The following is a 23,414-nucleotide window of genomic DNA, read 5'->3' as shown; positions in this document are numbered from 1 at the left end:
GGGTGGTGTCATCTGCATATCTGAGGTTATTGATGTTTCTCCCAGCATCTTAATTCCATCTTGTGCTTCCTCCACCCCAGCGTTTCTCATGATGTACTCTGCATAGAAGTTAAATAGCCAGGGTGACAATATACAGCCTTGACGTACTCCTTTTCCTATTTGGAACCAGTCTGTTGTTTCATGTCCAGTTCTAACTGTTGCTTCCTGACCTGCATATCGGCTTCCCAAGAGGCAGGTCAGGTGGTCTGGTATTCCCACCTCTTTCAGAATTTTCCACAGTTTATTGTGATCCACACAGTCAAAGGCTTTGGCATAGTCAATAAAGCAGAAATAGATGTTTTTCTAGAACTCTCTTGCTTTTTCCATGATCCAGCAGATGTTGGGAATTTGATCTCTGGTTCCTCTGCCTTTTCTAAGTCCAGCTTGAACATCTGGAAGTTCATGGTTCACATATTGCTGAAGCCTGGCTTGGAGAATTTTGAGCATTACTTTACTAGCGTGTGAGATGAGTGCAGTTATGTGGTAGTTTGAGCATTCTTTGGCATTGCCTTTCTTTGGGATTGGAATGAAAATGGACCGTTTTCAGTCCTGTAGCCACTGCTGAGTTTTCCAAATTTGCTGGCATACTAAGTGCAGCACTTTCACAGCATCATCTTCCAGGATTTGAAATAGCTCAACTGGAATTCCATCACCTCCACTAGCTTTGTTCATAGTGATGCTTTCTAAGGCCCACTTGACTTCACACTCCAGGATGTCTGGTTCTAGATGAGTGAGCACACCATTATGATTATCTGGGTCATGAAGATCTTTTTTGTACAGTTCTTCTGTATATTCTTGCCACCTCTTCTTAATATCTTCTGCTTCTGTTAGGTCCATACCATTTTTGTCCTTTATTGAGCCCTTCTTTGCATGAAATGTTCCCTTGGTATCTCTAATTTTCTTGAAGAGATCTCTAGTCTTTCCCATTCTGTTGTTTTCCTGTTTCTTTGCATTGATCGGTGAGGAAGGCTTTCTTATCTCTCCTTGCTATTCTTTAGAAGTCTGCATTCAAATGGGTATGTCTTTCCTTTTCTCCTTTGCTTTTCACTTCTCTTCTTTTCACAGCTATTTGTAAGGCCTCCCCAGATAGCCATTTTGCTTTTTTGCATTTCTTTTTCTTGGGGATGGTCTTGACTCCTGTGTCCTGTACAATGTCACGACCTCCAACATAAAATGTAATAAAGTTCTGACACATGCTACAACATGAATGATTCTTGAAAACTTTATGCTATGTGAAATGAGCCAGACAAAATAGGAAATAGTGTATCATTCTACTTGTATAAAACATCTAGAATAGGCAAATTTATAGAGACAGAAAGCAGATTAGAGGTTACCAGGGGCTGGGAATAAGGGAAAGTAAGGAGTTTCTGTTTAGGATGCTGAAAAAGTTTAGGAAATATATAATGGTGAGTGTTGTACAACATTGTGAATGATACTAATTGTTTAACTGAAAAATGGTTAAAATGAAAAGTTATGTTATATATCTTTTACCACAATAAAAAGAAATGTAAATCCTTCTTTAAAACCTTTGCCAAGTGTGTCCTCTGTTTCCTTAACCAACAGGTGATGTCTGTGACAAAAACGGACCTAGGACGGAAGTCTCGAAGGTGAGTGTTTACAGCTCCCTGTGAAGTGCATGCAGGAGCTGAGCGAGGCTGTGCTTTACAGCATCATCTTCAGTACAGACCAGGACTCACCAAGCCCCTGAAATACCCCAGCTGTTATTGGCCCTGTAATGTCAGAATGCATAATGGAAATAACCTCTGTTTATTTGAGCAGATTTAGTTTTGTGTTTTTAAATGAAAATAGCTTTTTATAAGAAGGTTATTATGTATATAATTACATACAAATGATATATAAATATTTTTAAAGTCAAGAATGTCTGAAGAAGCCAGCAAAGGGATAAATCCTTAAGCTCATAAAAATGATCTAGGACAGCAAATGAATAGTGGTTTAAGATACTTTTTTGGAAGACATTACATTACTCGAGAATAAATTCTAGTTCTGCATATAAATATTACTCGTTTTCTCAATAGTACTATTAAAATTCCTTCAAAACATTTATTAGTAAATAAGTAAATAAATTGAAAATAGCTTTATTGGGTTTTTTTCTGTTTAAAAAAGTTATCTGTGCTCATAATAAAAGAAATTCAAACAATATTGAAATGTATGAAGAAGAAAGTTAAAAATGATTTAGTCTCATTTAGATAACCAGTGTCAAATTTGGGAGTATTTATCTTTTCAGATGCTTTTCATGTGTATATATACACACATATACATCTGGTCTGATAGGTAGATAAGTAGGAAGGAAGGATGGATGGATCATAGCATCCATGCTATTTTCAGCCTCTTATTATTCATCAGACACAGTATATATTGTGGCCCTCCTTCCATGACCATATATTTAGGTAAATTTATGTCTACATCTATATCATTTTGAATGACTGTCATATCCAGATATATCGATGTATCTGTTTTTTAAATTTTAATTGGAGGCTAATTACTTTATAATATTATATTGGTTTTGCCATACATTGACATGAATCCACCACGGGTGTACATGTGTTCCCAGTCCTGAACCCCCTCCCACCTCCCTCCCTATCCCATCCCTCTGGGTCATCCCAGTGCACCAGCCCCGAGCATCCTGTATCATGCATTGAACCTAGACTGGCAATTTGTTTCACATATGATAATATACTTGTTTCAATGCCATTCCTCCAAACCATCCCACCCTTGCCCTCTCCCACAGAGTCCAAAAGACTGTTCTATACATCTGTGTGACTTTTGCTGTCTTGCATACAGGGTTATCATTACCATCTTTCTAAATTCCATATATATGCATTAGTATACTGTATGGGTGTTTTTCTTTCTGGCTTACTTCACTCTGTATAATAGGCTCCAGTTTCATCCACCTCATTAGAACTGATTCAAATGTATTCTTTTTAATGGCTGAGTAATACTCCATTGTGTATATGTACCACAGCTTTCTTATCAGTTCATCTGCTGATGGACATCTAGGTTGCTTCCATGTCCTGGCTATTATAAACAGTGCTGTGATGAACATTGGGGTACATGTGTCTCTTTCAATTCTGATCTCCTCAGTGTGTATGCCCAGCAGTGGGATTGCTGGGTCATATGACAGTTCTATTTCCAGTTTTTTAAGGAATCTCCACACTGTTCTCCATAGTGGCTGAACTAGTTTGCATTCCCACCAACAGTGTAAGAGGGTTCCCTTTTCTCCACACCCTCTCCAGCATTTATTGCTTGTAGACTTTTGGATAGCAGCCATTCTGACTGGCGTCAAATGGTACCTCATTGTGGTTTTGATTTGCATTTCTCTAATAATGAGTGATGTTGAGCATCTCTTCATGTGTTTGTTAGCCATCTGTATGTCTTCTTTGGAGAAATGTCTATTTAGTTCTTTGGCCCATTTTTTGATTGGGTCGTTTATTTTTCTGGAATTGAGTTGCAGGAGTTGCTTGTGTATTTTTAGGATTAATCCTTTGTCAGTTGCTTCATTTGCTATTATTTTCTCCCATTCTGAAGGTGGTCTTTTCACCTTGCTTATAGTTTCCTTTGTTGTGCAGAAGCTTTTAATTTTAAGTAGGTCCCATTTGTTTATTTTTGCTTTTATTTCCAATATTCTGGGAGGTGGGTCATAGAGGATCCTGCTGTGATTTATGTGGGAGAGTGTTTTGCCATTGTTTTCCTCTAGAAGTTTTATAGTTTCTGGCCTTACATTTAGATCTTTAATCCATTTTGAGTTTATTTTTGTGTATGGTATTAGAAAGTGTTCTAGTTTCATTCTTTTACAAGTGGTTGACCAGTTTTCCCAGCACCACTTGTTAAAGAGATTGTCTTTTCTCCATTGTATATTCTTGCCTCCTTTGTCGAAGATAAGGTGTCCATAGGTGCGTGGATTTATCTCTGGGCTTTCTATTTTGTTCCGTTGATCTATATTTCTGTCTTTGTGCCAGTACCATACTGTCTTGATGACTGTGGCTTTGTAGTAGAGCATAAAGTCAGGCAGGTTGATTCCTCCAGTTCCATTCTTCTTTCTCAAGATTGCTTTGGCTATTCAAGGTTTTATTGTATTTCCATACAAATTGTGAAATTATTTGTTCTAGTTCTGTGAAAAATACTGTTGGTAGCTTGATAGGGATTGCATTGAATCTATAGATTGCTTTGGGTAGTATACTCATTTTCACTATATTGATTCTTCTGATCCACAAACACAGTATATTTCTCCATCTACTTGTGTCCTCTCTGATTTCTTTCACCAGTGTTTTATAGTTTTCTATATATAGGTCTTTAGTTTCTTTAGGTAGATATATTCCTAAGTATTTTATTCTTTTCATTGCAGTGGTAAATGGAGTTGTTTCCTTAATTTCTCTTTCTGTTTTCTCATTGTTAGTGTATAGGAGTGCAAGGGATTTCTCTGTGTTGATTTTATATCCTGCAACTTTACTATATTCGTTGATTCAGTTCAGTTCAGTTGTTCGGTCATGTCCGACTCTTTGCAACCCCATGAATCACAGCACGCCAGGCTTCCCTGTCCATCACCAACTCCCAGAGTTCACTCAAACTCACGTCCATCGAGTCGGTGGAGCCATCCAGCTATCTCATCCTCTGTTGTCCCCCTTTCCTTCTGCCCCCAATCCCTCCCAGCATCAGTCTTTTCCAATGAGTCAACTCTTCACATGAAGTGGCCAAAGTACTGGAGCTTCAGCTTTAGCATCATTCCTTCCAAAGAAATCCCAGGGCTGATCTCCTTCAGAATGGACTGGTTGGATCTCCTTGCAGTCCAAGAGACTCTCAAGAGTCTTCTCCAACACCGCAGTTCAAAAGCATCAATTCTTCGGCACTCAGCCTTCTTCACAGTCCAACTCTCACATCCATACATGACCACGGGAAAAACCATAGCCTTGACTAGACGGACCTTTGTTGGCAAAGTAATGTCTCCGCTTTTGAATATGCTATCTAGGTTGGTCATAACTTTTCTTCCAAGGAGTAAATGTCTTTTAATTTCATGGCTGCAGTTACCATCAACAGTGATTTTGGAGCCCAAAAAAAGATCCAGTTTTGGAGCTATTCATTGATTAGCTCTAGTAATTTTCTGGTGGAGTCTTTAGGATTTTCTGTGTATAGGATCATGCCATCTGCAAAGAGTGAGAGTTTTACTTCTTCTTTTCCAATACGGATTCCTTTTATTTCTTTTTCTGCTCTGATTGCTGTGGCCAAAACTTCCAAAACTATGTTGAATAGTAGTTGTGAGAGTGGGCACCCTTGTCTTGTTCCTGACTTTAGGGGAAATGCTTTCAATTTTTCACCATTGACGTATATCGATGTACCTTGATGTAGCCAATCCCCTGTTTTTATTCTGCTGTCTTTTGCTGTTATAAATAGCATTATGATAAGCACCCAGGTACATACATTTTTGTCTCCTCTTCTGATAATTATTTCCTTAGAATAAAGTCCTGTAAGAAGAATTAGTTGCTGAAAGGGTGGCTAGAGTTTTAATGCATTTAATAGTGCCATATTGCCCTCTGGATAGACTGCATCAGTTTATAATCCCACCAAAATTATAGGAAAATTCCTCTTTTATCATGTCCTTGTCAGTACTAGGTGTTAATATTTCAATCTTTAGAAATTTAATTGGTGAAAATTATATCTGATTTAATTTACCTTTCTTTGATTACTAATCAGATTGAATCATTTTTATATACTTAGTTTCTTTCCTCTTCCCAATCACTTTATTGCCTATATATTGTTACTTTGTGAATTGCATGTTCATATTCTTTGAGGTTTTTTTTGTTATTTCCAAGGGGTCTTTATTCAGTAAAAATATCAACTTTTCCTTTGGTATATATATCACAATTATTTTTTCCATTTTTGTATTTTGTTTGTAAATTTTTGTTTAGAAGTATTTAATTTATGTAACCAATTCTATCAATCTTTTTCTTTTATAAGTTCAGGATCTGTGACATATTCAAAAGTCCTAACCCACACAATTGTAAAAATATTTTCCTTTTCATTCTTCCTGTCTCAGGCTGGTTCATTTTTACTCTTTTTTTCCATTATTGGATCTTGGCTATTTATGAATTTGAGTTAAACCTTCTTTCATAAGGCTTCTTTCGTTACATTCAGGGTACTCTTCACCCTATTCTTTTCCTATCAGAACCAATTCCAAACCCTTAGCCACTTGATTTACATACTGAACAGCTAACTCCAGCTCCCAACTAATGCCTCACCCTATCCATCCAGAGAGATTGGAAATGGGAAATAAAGTAAGTATTTGCCCTCAATCCTCTGGCAGGGACTCTGCTAATGACCTTGGCAAAATCAACAAAGATTGCTTCTAGGGAGTAAGCTGTTACCGTGGAGCATCCTTTCTCTTCCTCTTCCTTTCACTACTGTGTGACCATAACACATTTTCCTCTGGATCAATGGAATCTTTTCCTAAAAATGCTTTCTTCTTCCTACCTTGAATGAAAGATAACTTTCCCTGAGAGTATTCTTTTTCCTCCATCTCTCACTCTCAGCATACCAAAATCCCAAAGATATTGTCCTCATTATCCTGTGACACGTTTTTCTCTTTTGGCTGCACTGGGTCTCCATTGTAGTGCATGAACTTCTCTTCTTGCAGTGCACAGGCTCTAAATGTGTGGGCTCAGTAGTTGTGGCATACAGGCTTCTCTAGTTGCAATATACAGGCTGTTGCCTGGCAGCATATCTTAGTTCCCCAATCAGGCTTCAAACCTGGGTCCCCTGAATTAGAAAGTGGAATCTTTTTTTTTTTTACTTTAAAATATTGTATTGGTTTTGCCATACTTCAACATGAATCCGCCACAGGTGTACACATATTCCCAATCCTGAACCCCCCCCTCCCTCCTCCCTCCCCATACCATCCCTCTGGGTCATCCCAGTGCACCAGCCCCGAGCATCCTGTATCCTGCATCGAACCTAGACTGACGATTCATTTCTTATATGATATTATACATGTTTCAAGGCTGTTCTCCCAAATCACTCACCCTCTCCCTCTCCCGCAGAGTCCAAAAGACTGTTCTATACATCTGTGTGACTTTTGCTGTCTCGCATACAGGGTTATCATTACCATCTTTCTAAATTCCATATATATGCATTAGTATACTGTATTGGTGTTTTTCTTTCTGGCTTACTTCACTGTGTATAATAGGCTCCAGTTTCATCCACCTCATTAGAACTGATTCATATGTATTCTTTTTAATGGCTGAGTAATAATCCATTGTGTATATGTACCACAGCTTTCTTATCCATTCATCTGCTGATGGACATCTAGGTTGCTTCCATGTCCTGGCTATTATAAACAGTGCTGTGATGAACATTGGGGTACACGTATCTCTTTCAATTCTGGTCTCCTCAGTGTGTATGCCCAGCAGTGGGATTGCTGGGTCATATGACAGTTCTATTTCCAGTTTTTTTAAGAAATCTCCACACTGTTCTCCATAGTGGCTGAACTAGTTTGCATTCCCACCAGCAGTGTAAGAGGGTTCCCTTTTCTCCACACCCTCTCCAGCATTTATTGCTTGTAGGCTTTTGGATCGCAGCCATTCTGACTGGCTTGAAATGGTACCTCATTGTGGTTTTGATTTGCATTAGAAAGTGGATTCTTAACCGCTGGACCACCAGGAACATTCTTTCCTGTGCCACTTATAAACTATTACTTTTTCTCCCTCATATAATCTTTCTTCCTGTGATACAATGTGTTGTGATGCCTTCTGGCTATCCTCCTCTCTCTTCCTTTCATTGACATTTACAGATCTCCTGGCTTCTCCACTTCATCCTGAGCACTTTGAACCTTTTTCATTTTTTCCCTCTCTGCCCAGTCCCTGCTGTCATCTTGGTGGTATTGGTTTCTTTATGGGAGATCTAGCACCATAGATGCTTTCAGGTGTCTGAAAGAATTTATCTTTCAGATTACTTCTTGGACTCAAAAAAAAAAATCTGTATCATCCATTTCTGGGTCATCATGTCACCATCCAGAACTGTACTATGAAATTGTAAACTCCCTTGTCGTAATCTCTGGTCACAAACCTATTCCTCCAGTTTTCTTCGTGCTTGACTCCTAGTATACCTACTTTCTTATCCTAGGAAGATTTACACACTCTCTGTTCTCCTTTTTCTCCAGTCTGTCAATCCCTTGTGACTTTGCTTCCTTTCCCCCATCTATATCCAAGATCATGAGCATCTTCAACACCTCCCTTTTTTCCCCCTCTTTGATCTCCCAATAAATTTCAATCTTGAATTAATCAAGCCATCTATGCTTCTCTGTTTCTAATCTCAGAATGCCAAGTACTTTTTGGAGATCACAAAACTTTTGCAAATTCAGAGACTCCAACTTCTTTTGGGTTTCCAGGGCCACTTGGATAATTTTTTAATCTATTTATGGTCAGTTTAATTCTTAATTCTTTTTATTAGCTATTCCCAAATTCACCACCCTCAGGCTTTCTACTACATCTCACTCCCTTCTCCCCCAGGGCTCTATTATTGTACCTCTTTTTCCATCTTTATAGTATCATGTTTTTACTGACCTTACTGCCTACTTACTAATGAACTCCAAATCCACGTATCCAGGGACCCTTTTTATCTCCTTCTCCTTTCATGACCAAGGCTAAAGATATCCTATGATAACTATAGCTGTGTCACAGCATCTCAAAGAGCTTCCTCAATTCATTACTGTATCATCTACCCTCTATTCTATATTCATTTCCTCTTATCTGGTTTCCATCCTTTTGTCTGGGATTTGGATTTGCCATTCAGTCTTATTCAACTGAATGTTTGACTTCCAATTTCAGAGTAATTCATGAATAATACCTCTTAAATCATGCTGTACTGCAGCTCCAAACCATCCCTGCCTCAGTCTTGTACCCAACTAGGTCTGGTGTTCTCAAACATTACTTGTCTGTAACAGGAGATTAGAAACTAGCTCAGATCTCTTACCTGAGCTTCAAAACTATATGTACCTGCTTTTGTTACTACCTGTATGCCCTTCAGGTATCCCCAGGTCAATTTGTCAAAAACATTTTCAAACCATGACCTGAATTTAATATGTATTTTGTCACTACTTCATGATTTCTTTTGTGAATTACTGAGTGGCCTACTAACTGGTCTCCCAGCCTCCTGTCTTGCTACTCCCAATATATTCTTCATGGTGCTACCAGAGGTGCTATCTGATCATATGACTCTCAGCATAAAATTGCTGTGGTTCCCTATTGCATATAATATGATAATGCAGGATCTGCCTCATACCTACCTCTCCAACTTCTCTCTCATCACTCACCAGCTTCTAGTCTCAAAGAATGTACCAGTACAAGAGCCCAGTTCTAGAAAAGCCTCAGAGGATGCTATGTAATGAGTTATCTTAAATTACTGAACCCACAAACTTACCAGAACTCGCAATTCTGTGTTTGGCCAGGTTTAGAACTTGGCTCTGGATCTGACCATTCTCTCTCACTGTCATGACAAAAACCCCTCTAGATGGGACAGAGAAAAGAGCCAGTATAGACCACTACAGACTACTGTTTCCCCAACTTATCACCAAGCAGGACAATTGTGTCTGTACTTGACACACTGGGGCCAAGCCCAGTTCTGGTGTAATAGTACCACAACTACAAAAAACTGGTTATATATCCTTGAGAGTTCTGGTATGGCCTGGAGAAGTCTGTTAACAACACTGCATTCCAGGATAGGCATAAGAGAGTCTTGGGACCAAACTGAAGCCAGAAAAGAATGTCTACCCAAGGTGGCTACCAGCAGCCTACCTGAAATGAATGACAGTCAACATTTAAAGGAGCCAAGCCCATAGCCAAGAAAATGGTAGTGAATATTAGGTCTAAAGATTGAGGCAAGATCAATAACCTTGAGGACTAGAGGCAGGAAGGAGTCAGGGGTGCTGATGGGTCAAGTCAAATGGTTCAAAATTAAGTGTGTGAGTGAGAAGTCTATACTGAAGCTTCCTTGCTATACATCCTTGCCTCTATCTTGTAATGTTCCTCTCTAGCCCTTTTGTGGGCTAAAATAGGAATAGTGCAACACAGGGATATCATTGTACCTTACTCCTTCCCTCCCCAGCTCCCCAAATCAGGTAGAGGACAGCTAGAGACAAGACTTAACCATTTACTCATAGGGAACAGTTACCCTCTTGTATCCTTAGGTTTGATTTGTCATGGATTTGGGACTTGGAAGAATAGAGCCTGAAGATGCCCATTGATCATTTAGGACAGCTGGAGTTGAAAGGGGGCAAGAAGGGTCTGCCAGGAAGTGCTCAGCTTCTCTCCTGTGTGATGGATCTTTTCTGAGTGAATGGATGGTCCAGGTCAGAGTACAAAGGCCTCAGAAACCAGCACAGGATCTCTCTCACTTATCTTGCTTTTCTTTTCCCATCCTCCTGAGAGTTCTCATCACATCCAAGAAATTGCCCCTAAATCAGTTAACCTTCTATAAAGTATCAAGCTGCTGTTGAGAAGTTCATTCTGGCTTATGTGTTCCAGAAAAGAGAAAAGGTTGACTTCTCCTACAACAAACTGGCTGATCCTAAGTTTTCATTTTATGACAAGACTTTGGTTGAAGTGGTGAAAAGGGGAGATCACTGGGTACATTTGTTTTTCCTGTCACTCTCATTGTGTCATACCGTGATATCAGAAGAGAAAGTAGAAGGTGAGTAATCGTGAGGCCTCATTGACTGAGAATGTCGAGTCTAGGCTGATTTGGGGGTGGGGGTTGATATCATTTGTAATGGCTTAATCTAAGAAAGAACTTTGTAATAGGGAGAGTTGTCCAGCAATGGGATGGATAGTCAAGGAAAATAGTGAGCTCCTAGTCCCTGGATATATTCAAGTTAGAAAACAACCTCTTGATCTTAAAGAAGATTCAGTCATTGGATAGGGATCAAACTTGGTGCTATCTGGGGAACTTGAAATTCTCTAATGTTCTGTCACAGAGTTTGACTAATTTATTGCCCAGATCAACTCCACTACCTCTGACAAGACTTCCTAAAGGATGAGTTGTCATCCTCTTGTTGCTTCACAATTTAAATGTATCCCCATATACCCTAATTTCTTCAGTCACCAAATACAACGTCATCCATGAATTTATTGAAATCTTTTTTAGAAATAATGAGAAATGACTGATTTTTAAATTTAAAAGACTTTTTTCCTTAACAAACAAGAATTTAGGCAGCCAAGTAAATCACATCTTTTAAAGTCAATATAATTGACTTAATAGAATACTACCATGAGTAACACCTTATATTTTTACATCACTTTATAATTTTACAAGTTGCTTTCATTTATTTTACATCTCACAGTCTTCACGACAGCCCTCTGCAGAATAAGAAGAATGATCCTTGTTTTATAGCGAAGTAAGCTGAAGCTAAAAGAAATTAAGTGACTTGACTAAAATCCTATAGCTAAGAAAGGCAAACATGGGATAAGAACCCAAATCTTGTGTCATCTGGCTCCATAAGCTCCCACCCCACCAAGGCCTCTCCAGGTCTGAGGATATAGCAATAAATTGCTATGACTTGAAGCATATTTGGTCTTACCTTTGTTTACTTCCTTGAGTGACAAGGTAGGAAACACACAAGAAAATAGTCTTGTTATCCCATGGACACATTTTATGTCTGACCTAAAATTATACTGCCTTATCTACATCATTCTCAAGTATAGTATTTTGGTGGTGCATAATTGTTTTTCAAAATTAAATTGGCCTTCAAAAGAGAAATAATCCAAAATATAGCTCAGGTTATGGAGGTATTCTAAAAGAAGAGTTCCAGAAATGTCTTGAGTAATATCAGGTTGAAAGATTGATTCAACAGAGTAAATCATTTAGCTTCCCAGGATGAGAGTTTCAAAGGCGACAATACTCATTCATTTCCCAGGATGAGAGTTTCAAAGGCGACAATACTCATTCATATATATTTTTTAATTGTATACTAAACCATCAGTCTTGTTACCTGTAGCAGTGTTCATCAAAGTGCAGCCAGTCTTATGCAGAGGCACTTTACATAGACCCATCTGCCTGAGACTCACTCAGGAGATTTGTTAAAATTCAATTTCCTGGGCTGTCCTCCCAGATTTTGTGATTCTGGATTCAGTAGTTTGGGTCAGACCCAGGAACCTTCTTTTGTTTTTAATTTAAATTTATTTATTTTAATTGGAAGCTAATTACTTTACAATATCATATTGGTTTTGCCATACATCAACAAGAATCCACCACGGGTGTACACGTGTTCCCCATCCTGAACCCCCCACCCACCTGCCTCCTTGTACCATCCCTCTGGGTCATCCATTTTTAACAACCTCCTGAGCCACCTTTACCCTCTTAGAAAGTAGCTACCTGTTTTGTTTGTGTACATGTACTGTGTACCTCTATAATACTAACTCAGGTCTGTGAAATGAGGTGAAAATATTAGAAAGAAAAAAGAAACTGACCTGTTCTATGCAACCTGGCCTTTTAGGGCCAGACCTATGAGGAAATTTTGAAGAAAGATGCCCCTCCTGGGCTCCATCTTTGTGTCAGCCACTTGGAAGACAGTCTAACTTCTGGGTGGACTTCATCCGCACGTCTCTATGGGCTCTGGCTCCCCTCTTGTCTCCTGCCAGGTGAGCTGGTTTACCAGGCTCAGTCCCCAGATGAAGGTGCCCTGGTCACTGCTGCCAGGAACTTTGGCTTTGTATTCCGTTCCCGCACGTCGGAGACAATCATGGTAGTCGAAATGGGGAAAACGAGAATCTATCAACTGCTGGCTATCTTGGACTTCAGCAATACGCGCAAGAGGATGTCAGTTATTGGTGGGTGCCCCTCCTTGTCAGTCTTCTCCCCTTCTCTGTCTTTCATATACATTCATACATTGATTTTTCTTTTCTGTCTGCACACAAATATTTTCTCTCACCCACATGCCATTTCCAAGGCACTCTTGCCACAAATACAAAAACAGTCATTCCCACTTTCTCTCTCATAATTCTTTATATTTCCTTCTATACACATATATAAGCTTAACAACCACATGCTAAGCCCCTTATTTAGTGATCCTGAATAGTGACTTGTCATAACTTTCAAGGCCAAGATAAGAATGGAGAATAAACTCATAAAGCCTGAACTTGGAATGATAAATGGGGGTGGACATTATGGGGGAAATTCATACTATCTTGCTCTTTGTTTGGGCCTCAGACTGAAGAGGAAGGTCACTTTTATTCCCTGGTCCTCACTAGATATGGGCAGGGTCTGGAACTTGGACTTGAGAAGCTAAATGTGATTCTGTATCAGTCTTCCATAGGTGATGTTGAACCCATGGAAAAACTGGTTCCAAAATATCTTCTCTCACATCTCACCAGCCCTCATCATTCACCCTGTGTGACCACTCACTGAGTGCTTAGCCTCCCGTGGTATCAGAAACAAACATCATGGGAACAGCCTTCTGCCATCCCTCAGTGGCTCCAACATGTTCTTGTGACAATGGACCCATGTGGTTACTTTGCTTACTTTGCTTATTTTCAGTGAGAACACCTGAAAATCGCATACTGTTATTCTGCAAGGGTGCAGACACGATCCTCTGTCAGCTCCTCCATCCATCCTGTAGATCCCTCAAAGACATAACCATGGACCATCTAGATGTAAGTGTTCAGGTTGCGGGGCAGGAGAGCAGCAGGTGGCTCTGTGTATCTGGATGTGTGTCCGCATGTGTGTCCCCGTGTCAGCGTGTTTCAGTATGAGGTGGATTGGTATCTGTGTCTCTTTAATTGAGAGAAGAGTAAAAACTACCTCCTTCTGTGGGATTCTCGTTGACCAAGTTGCCAGCTTCTGCAGTGAGGAGTTGAATGGGCCAGGATCCCAGGGGGCATGATGAGAATGTGTTGTAGGAACATTTACTACAATCAGGACAGTTCACTCTGTGATTCCTGGCCCAGTCATGACAGGAACAGACTGCTTTTAGGTATGGAGCAGAAATCACCAGGCCTGGACTGCGTAGGTGACTGTGTGACACCATCCTCTGTTATTTATAGGGTTAGAATCCCCACGGGTACCTACCTGCCCCACTCCACTTGCACCTTCTGGGATTTGAGATGTAACAGAGAGAATAGCTCCAGTTTGCTAACATTAGAAAGGAAAACCATATTCATGCTCACTGAGGTTTCTACCCCTAAACCTGGATATATCAAGGGTTGGAGGGGGGGATAGGACAAGGGATGTGATGGGGAAAGAGGCAGATCAGAGAAGTATTTTAAGGAAGAAATAGTTTGGAGGAAATGCTATTTTATTAGGACATTTTGGCATGGTCCTATATTAACACATAGTCAGAAATCAGAGAACAAATGGTCAATAGGCATATGAAAAGATGTTCAATGTCATAGCCATCAGGGAAAAGCAAATCAAATCACAAGATGCTACTTCACATCACTAAGGCAACTAAAATCAAACAGATGACCAGATAATAATGAGTACTGCCAAGGATATAGAGAAATTGTAACCTGCACACATTGCTGATGAGAATGTAAATTGGTGCAGCCATTTTGGAAAACAGTCTGGCAATTTTCCTGAAAAAGTTAAGCACAGAGTTGTCATTTGACCCAGCAGTTCCACTCCTAGGTATATTCCCAAGAGAAATGAAAACTTACATTCACACAAAAACGTGTACACTAATGCTTATAACAGCATTATTCATACAGAAACCACCCAGATCCCCATCAGTGGATGAATGAGTAAATAAAATGTGATAAATCTGTACAGTGAATGCTATTCAGTCACAGAAGGGAATGACATACTTAATACATGCTACAATGTGTAGCATGATAAATCTTGGAAATATTATGCTAAGTGAAAGAAGCCAGGCACAAAGGGCCAGTATTTTATTATTTCATTATATGAAATGTACAGAATAGGCAAGTCTGTAGAAGAGAAAGTAGATTAGTGGTTACCAGGGGCTATAAGAAAAGGGAATGGGGATGACTGCTAATAGGTAATGGGGTTTCATCATCTCAGAGATGATGAAAATGTTTGGGATTAAGATAGTAGTGATGGTTGCACAACTTTATCAGTATATATACATATAGATACATAGAAAGTGAAAGTTGCTGAGTCGTGTTCAATTCTTTGTAACCCCATGGACTATACAGTCCATGGAATTCTCCAGGCCAGAATACTGGAGTAGATAGCCGTTCCCTTCTCCAGGGGATCTTCCCTATCCAGGGATCGAACCCAGGTCTCCCACATTGCAGGTGTATACATATATATACATATACATTATATTATACATAATTGTGTACTTAATTGTATACCTGTATATTACACTTAATTATGTACTTTAATAGGGTGATTTTTATGGTACATAACATTGCATCTCCAGTTTTTGAAAAAAACCACTGACGTGTCCCTCATAGTACAACTCTCATACTGGTTTCCTGAGGTTACAGTTTTGTTTCTTCAGTGTGTGTGTGTGTGTGTGTGTGTGTGTGTGTGTGTGTGTGTTATAGGCTACTCTGAAAACCTCCCTTATCTTTTAACCATCCAGAGCTACATGAATTAGGGTATCTTCTCAGCATTTCCACAGACTGGATTCAAAGGGGAATCATAAAACCATTTCAGATCTTTTGGAACTTTTTTTTTTTTTTCAGATCTAACCCACTTTTGACCAACCTTAACAGATACCCATAGTGGAGCCTGACTACATTAGTCTATTAACCACAGAATATTCTGTAAGAGTCAAGTTCCAGAAACCCATTCATGCAGAAGCACAGCTCCAAGCTCTCTAAGACAGGAATCCAGCAAACAGATCACACAAAACAAGCAGCAGTCAGGACCCCAGAACCCCAATTTGCCCCCCACAAGGGAAAAGAAAAACATACAAGTAAGAGATATGTAGGAAATAATGTTAAGGATAGACTGCTAAAGTATTTGTTGAACGGATTAAGAATCTGTCAATGTATTGTTAAGCTTGCCAAGTCCTCTTATCAGTATACCATGTAAGATCAATTTCTGCCATATCTCTTCCTTCTTTTTTTAAATGGCTGATGTATACTTTTAATTCCTGAATATATATGTGCATATATGTACTTATATTATTGAGGTAAAATTTGTATGTAACATTAAATAAGTTTTAGGCATACACCATTATAATTTGATACTTGCATATACTTCAAAGTGATTACCACTTTGTCTTGTTATCAGCCATCCCTGTCAGTTGACCCCCTTTCACCCCCCAACCCCTTTCCCCTCTAGTGACCCCCAATCTGTTCTCTTTATCTTGAGTTTGTTTTTGTTTTGTTTGTTCATTTGTTTGTTTTTTAGATTCCACATATGAGTGAAATCATATGGTGTCTGGTCTTTATCTGACTTATTTCAAACAACATAATACTGTGAAGGTCCATCCATTTGTCACAGATAGCAAGATTTCTACTTTTTATGAGTGTGTAGTGTTCCACTCATCAGTGGACACTTAGGTTGTTCCATGTCTTGAGTGCTGTAAAAATTGCTGCAGTGAACATAAGGGTGCATGTATCTTTCTGAATTAGTGATTTTGTTTTATTTGGATAAATATAAATACCCAGAAGTGGAATAGCTGGATCTGGATCATATGGTAATTCTATTTTAAATTATCAAAAAGACAAGAAATAACAAGGGTTGGTGAAGATGTGGAGAAAAGGGAACCTTCATACACTGTTGGTGGGAATATAAACTGGTACAACCATTAGGAAAAGCACTATGAAGATTGTTCCTTTGTAAGAAATCTCTTGAGATCATCTCTCAGCCTTCTTTTTTATCGCTTCACCTGTCAACAGTAAAGAGATTTAAGAGAGAGGATTCTTGGGACTTCCCTGGTGGTTCAGTGGTTAAGACTCTGCGATCTCAGTGCAGGGGACCAAGGGTTCAACCCCTGGTCAGGGAACTAGATCTCACATGCTGCAACTAAGACTAGGCGCAGCCAAATAAGTTAATTAATTTTTTAAAGAGATAGGATTCTCTACAGATATTCCTGGATGTTATTTTTATCTGACAGCTAACTTGAAGTACTCAGGAGTTATACAGAGAACTAATAACAAAATATCAAGGTGATAAATTCTGTTTCTATTTGGTCTTATGATGCCAAAGTGAATTATTTTAAAGCTCAAATTGTTATTCATTTGCCGTTCTCAACACACAAAGTCTGCTTCTAACCCACTTTCAGTTAGATATGGATTGTTCCCCAAACTACCCACACTGTCACCTTGCTTTCCTTGTAACCAAGGGTATACTTCTGCAAGATAGTTGTGGTTTGTTAAGATACATTAGGAGAAGGCAATGGCACCCCACTCCAGTACTCTTGCCTGGAAAATTCCATGGACGGAGGTGCCTGGTAGGCTACAGTCCATGGGGTCGCAAAGAGTCAGACACGACTGAGCGACTTCACTTTCACGCATTGGAGAAGGCAATGGCAACCCACTCCAGTGTTCTTGCCTGGAGAATCCCAGGGACGGAGGAGCCTGGTGGGCTGCTGTGTATGGGATTGCACAGTCACACACAACTGACGCGACTTAGCAGCAGCAGCAGCAGCAGTAGCAGGATACGTTGGTGGCCAAAGAACAAAAGGTACTAACTTACCCAGAGGGCATTTCAGCAGTGGCCTTATTAGCATTCTTGGCTGTGACTAATCAGCTGAGCCAACCAGCTATAGGTGATGGTGATGGTTTAGTTGCTAAGTCATGTCTGACTCTCTGCAACCCCATGAACTGTAGCCTACCAGGCTCCTCTCTGTCCATGGGATTTCCCAGGGAAGAATGGGAGTGGGTTGCCATTTCCTTCTCCAGGGCATCTTCCCAAACCAGGGGATGAACTTGCATCTCCTGTTTGGGCAGGTGGATTTTTTACCACTGAGCCACCTGGGAAACCAACCAGCTATAGACAGATACACAAATTTGCTATTTAAGATGCCCACTGAATACTTGATGAAGGAAGGCAGGGAGAAACGAAAATAAATGAATGTATGCTTGTAAAAAAAAAACAACAGTAACACCCTTATTTTTTATAAAATTCCTTTTTACTTTATTACTCCCTTCTTTCTCATATTATAAACATCATTATCTTCTGTGTGGAGGGTGAATTAACTATCCCAATTTTAGAAGAAATCTGAAGGCTTCATTCTTTACCATGGTCACAGCAAACTACCTAACCATAGGAAGAAGTTAGAATCTTCTGTCTCTCAGAAGTATTCTCGGACTTTATACCCAGCTATGCTGGCCTTATCTTTAGGACATCAGACTAAGAAAACAGGTGTTTTCTGGTTAGGCTAGGTAGTAGCCCTGTGATACTAGGCAATAAACCCTCTCTTGCGGGCAGAGGGAGCCTGTGGGGCTAGTCTGTTATTCCTTGACTCAGCCCTGTCTCAGCCCAAGTCCACTCTGCATACACATGTCTTCCAGGATTTTGCCAGTGATGGCCTTCGCACCCTCATGCTGGCCTACCGAGAACTGGACAGTGCATTCTTCCAGGACTGGAGCAAGAAGCACAGTGAAGCCTGCTTGTCTTTGGAGAACCGGGAAAATAAAATATCAATTGTCTATGAAGAGATTGAAAGAGACCTGATGGTTAGTGTGTGAAAATCAGGGACAGATTGGGGGCAGGGGAGCAGTTGGGAGACTGAACAGAGACTCTGAGAATGCCTTCCAGCAAATCATAGGTTCAGGCTGTCTCTGGATACTGGAATCCAAGCTGACTCAGGATATCATGGATCTTTGTAATCCATAAATAATGAAAAATGCATTGGTTGTAAATTTCATCTTTCTGGCAGTGTTTCTTATCCCAAAGATGTCCACAGAATCTAAGTAAGCTGGAAGAAATCAAAGTCTGATGATGTACAAATTAGATAATCCAGAATTAATTGATGGAATAATCAAGACAATAGTATTCACTCTTTCATTCAACAATATTTTATTAAGTGCTGTGCCAGGTACTGTTTTAAGCCCTGAGCATGTAGTAGTAGACAAAACAGACCAAAAAGTAATATATATACATAGTATGTTAGGTGGTGACAGTTCTGTAGAAGAAAATAAAGCCAGGAAGAAAGATTGGGAGTATCAGCACATGCATGTGTGTGTGTGTTATAGAAGACAGAGCATAACTGCTATTTTTAAAAAGGCACTTGGTCTTCACTATGAAAAAGACATCTGAGCAGAGATTTGAAGAAGGTGCAAGCCAAGCAGATCTCTGGGGAGTCAGTTTTCCAGAAAGAAGGAATAGTAAAAGCAAGGACCCTGAAACAGGAGCAGACCTAATTTGTTAGTTGAAGAGCAAGGCAGCTGATGTGACTGATACAGTGTAAGCAAGGAGGAGAGATTAAAAGGACCTGAAACAGAGAAGCAGTAGCAGGTCTTGACAGGCTGGTATAAAGACTTACATGAGACATGGAAAACCATTGAAGAGCTCAACCAGAGGAGTGATGTGATAGCTTTTACAATGATTAGTCTGACTGCCATGTGGGGATTATGCTGTAAAGGAGCAAGTGCAGACACAGGGAGACCAAGTAGAAAGTAACTGCAGTAGTACCAGAGAGAAATGATAATGGCTTGGATCAGATAGAAGTAGCGGAAATGGTGAGAAATGGTCAAATTATGTACATTTTTAAACAGTAGAGCCAGCAGAATTTGCTGATAGATTTATCTATGATTTATCATAGAATATGATTAAAAAAAAAGTTAAGTGGGAGGTGAGGGGGTGGATTCATGTCAATGTATGGCAAAACCAATACAGTATTATAAAGTAAAATAAAGTAAAAATAAAATTTTAAAAAATAATAAATAAATAAATTTTAAAAATGAAAAAAAAAAAGTTAAGGATGACCCCAAAATTTTTGACCAGATTGATACAGGCTTTGCTATAAAAAGAGAAATTGCTGTGGTCTAGTGGTTAAGAATTCATCCGCCAGTGCAGGAAACATGGTTTCAATCCCCGATCAGGGAAGATCCCACACTCCATGGAGCAACTAAGCTCCTGTGCCACAACTACCGAGCCTGTGCTCTAGAGCCTGGGAGCCACAACTATTGAGCCCATGTGTTGCAACTGCTGAAGCCTGCCTGCCCTAGAGGCCGTACTCCTCATCAAGAGAAGCTGCCACAGTGAGAAGCCTGCGCATCACAACTAGAAAAAAGCCCAGACAGCAATGAAGACCCAGCACAGCCAAAAATAAATAAATAAAATTAGTTTCGTAAAAATAAGAGAAATTGCTGTTACTAAATGGGAAAATTTAGAGATGCCAAAGGTCACAAATCTCCTTCCATTGTTAGCTCTGTGGTGAGTGTTTCTAGTCTGTCCTTTTAGAGGTCCAGCAGAAATCAGTCAGTAGTTTGTCCGTCTGTCAGTTCCTCAGACTCAGTGTTGGTGCCCATCCCTGTGATCAGTAGGATATCACGGAGAAGAAGGCATGGTGTGGACCAACATGCTTTTGATCTAGTGTGGGAAAGGCCTTGAAAACCTTAGAAACTCTCAGTAGATACAAACAAATGAAGTTCATCCGAACTCTTTTAGAGCTGGAAAGCTAGAGTTGGATTTGGGCGTCCCTTGTCTGAGACATACCACTTTTGGAGACCAAAGCCGGGAAACATGCTCTGAAAGCAAGGAAGAGGGAAAAGTGTGTTGAGAAACAGAGGGTTTAGAAGTGGCACAAAGCTTCATGTACGACTTAGTCTTTTCCCTCTTTGATTCCTTATGTTCTGTTTCTAAATTTGATGTCAGTGTGTGATTGAAGAAGTGTGTCTGTTGAAGGGCAGAAGGTCGTGAGTTTTATGCCATTGAGGCCCTCGTGCCAGGACAGAGCCAGCTTACTAAAGAGGATACTAAGGTGCTAGTCAAGTTGTTGGGTACCACTAAATGCTAGGAAGGATTGAAGGCAGGAGGAGAAGGGGGTGACAGAGGATGATGGTTGGATGGCATCGACTCAATGGATGTGAACTGAGCAAACTGTAGGAGATAGTGAGGGACAGGGAAGCCTGGCGTGCTACAATCCATGGGGTCACAAAGAGTCAGATATGACTGAGCGACTGATCAACCACAAAATGCCATGAGTCTCTTCCTTTCCCTCTCTCACTGATATCTCTGTTTGAAGCTGTTAGGGGCCACAGCCATAGAAGACAAGCTGCAGGAAGGAGTACCTGAGACGATCCTCACCCTGAACAAAGCCAAAATTAAAATTTGGGTTTTAACTGGAGATAAGCAAGGTAAGGGGAGTTCCTTGCCTGACCAATGCTACAGCCTAAATATATCTCAGTCCCCCATAAAATCTAGCATAGAAATGGGCACAGTACTATTCAAGGAAGTATATCCAGATTGCCTGGAGAAGTGAGTACAGACTGGAATTGCTTTAAGTAATAAGGAAAGCTTCCTAGAGGAAGCTAAGCCAGAATGATCCTAGTTATTGATTGATAACTTACAAGTGTGTCCTGTGGATGTTTGACTATAGTCTCTACTGACTCATGAAAAACACGTTCAAATGCATCCATGGCAAATGTGGACACATGGGGTCTGCAGCCCGTGTGTCTGCACCTTATGCCTGTGAACTGTAAAGACCCCATCCCAGCCAAATGCGACCTGTGTTCCCCCTTGCCCTGCAGAGACTGCTGTGAACATTGCCTATGCCTGTAACATATTCGAGGATGAGATGGATGAGATATTTATCGTGGAAGGCAACAATGGTGAGACTGTTGGAGGAGAACTCAGGTATGAGGGACGAACTGCCACAGCCTGTCACTGGAACCAAGATTTCCCACCCATCTCTTCCCTCAGTATGCCTCCCACAGTACCAGAAGGGACAGAGAAGAAGTGGGGGAGGGCAAAACAAAAATCCTAAAATGTCTGAGAGAATTGTGTGAAGAAGCATTAGAGCTCAAGGAGTGCGCGGAAGTGGAGAAGTGTCATGTGTAGATAACACCAAGGCGGGGGCGGGTCTCAGAAGATGGTTGCGTCTGAGGCCCTGGGAGGTACTCTGCAGAGATTCTGCATCCATCTGGCCCATTTTCACTTTGGCACACCTTTTCCTTCCTAAACTCTAGGGCTTCTGGTCAGACATTAATCATCACTCTTGGCTTACAGGTCAGCAAGGGAAAAGATGAAACCTGGCTCTCTACTGGAATCAGACCCCGTAAACAGTTACCTCACCACAAAGCCCCAGCCACCCTTCAAAATACCTGAGGAGGTGCCCAATGGCAGCTATGGCTTAATCATCAATGGCTACAGTCTGGTGGGCAACACAGATCTACAACTCTGTTCTCTTCTTCCAAGGAGCTCTTTTCCTAGGTCCAACCCACTTCAGGGAAATTTCAAGATCCTTTTGCTATTCCTTGAGTTACCCTAGTCCCCCTCCCTGTCAGACACCTTTCCCTGGCCTTCTCTAGGCAGGAGTAATGAGGAAAGAGAAGCCAAGGGCTTATTCCTTCCTTCTCCAAATTCTTCACTGCTGATTGGCCCATTACTTGAGGAAGGGGGGAAGTGAGCAGAACCAGGTCCTCCAAAAGGTCTCTGGGCCTTATAACCCAGTCAACCAATTTGACCCAGTGAGAGACTCTCATGGTTTCCCACTGGAAGCTGGGTCAGGATGCCTAGAACTGACTTGGGGGCTTGGCTTCACTGGGAATGGAGCATCTTGGGAGCAGCTCTGCCTGAGAGGGGAGAATGGAGGGGAAAGAGAGGGCCGAGGAAGGTTCTGTCCCAAGAGCTTTTGGGGCAGCCTGGAATGTAGATGTGTCCTGGCGCTGCAGGCCCACGCTCTAGAAGGAAACCTGGAGTTGGAACTGCTGCGGACGGCGTGCATGTGCAAGGGGGTGATCTGCTGCCGGATGACGCCCCTCCAGAAGGCCCAGGTGGTAGAACTGGTGAAGAAGTACAAGAAGGTGGTGACGCTGGCCATCGGGGATGGGGCCAATGACGTCAGCATGATCAAAGGCATGTGAGGGCTCGGGGGCAGTAGTGCCTAGCCATGAGCTCACCCTTTCCTTCTTCCATGGGCAAAACGGATGTGCGTGGCACTGTGCTTCTGGTTCATTCTCCTGCATATCTCCTGTATGTATTGTACATTTATACTGTTTTGCAACTTCATTCATGTTCCTCAGCACCTGAATACCCACTTATTTATACAGCATTACATACAGTCGTGCACACACATTCAGACTCATGCATCTAACTCATGCACTCAGATACCCATGGCTCCAACAAGAACACAAGCACATACTCAGAGAACAAGCTGTGCAACCACAACACCCATCTTGTTGAGATGGCATCAAAGCCCACAGAAAGGACCCTGGGACCGGAGTCATGGTTGGTTCCTTTCTTGAAGGCTGTAGAGTTGAGCAGTGTTAGGCAGACAGCAGGGCTGCCCA

General features: G+C 40.8%; 1 protein-coding gene across 1 annotated transcript in view; it reads left to right on the top strand.

Annotated features, from left to right (window-relative positions):
• Positions 1–23,414, top strand: part of LOC138433493 (phospholipid-transporting ATPase FetA-like) — a 124,764-nt gene that overhangs the window by 93,406 nt on the left and 7,944 nt on the right. The window contains exons 15-23 of the mRNA XM_069576255.1: positions 1,603–1,646; positions 10,569–10,734; positions 12,681–12,869; positions 13,576–13,691; positions 18,471–18,635; positions 21,149–21,260; positions 21,654–21,759; positions 22,132–22,279; positions 22,797–22,980. Of these exons, the coding sequence (XP_069432356.1) occupies positions 1,603–1,646; positions 10,569–10,734; positions 12,681–12,869; positions 13,576–13,691; positions 18,471–18,635; positions 21,149–21,260; positions 21,654–21,759; positions 22,132–22,279; positions 22,797–22,980 (1,230 nt within the window). The remainder of the gene's footprint in view (positions 1–1,602; positions 1,647–10,568; positions 10,735–12,680; positions 12,870–13,575; positions 13,692–18,470; positions 18,636–21,148; positions 21,261–21,653; positions 21,760–22,131; positions 22,280–22,796; positions 22,981–23,414) is intronic.

Source organism: Ovis canadensis, chromosome 2, assembly GCF_042477335.2.
Source record: "Ovis canadensis isolate MfBH-ARS-UI-01 breed Bighorn chromosome 2, ARS-UI_OviCan_v2, whole genome shotgun sequence".
In the NCBI taxonomy this organism is placed as follows: domain Eukaryota; kingdom Metazoa; phylum Chordata; class Mammalia; order Artiodactyla; family Bovidae; genus Ovis; species Ovis canadensis.
Note: the sequence above shows the minus strand (reverse complement) of the source record. Positions and strands in the feature narration are given on the sequence as shown.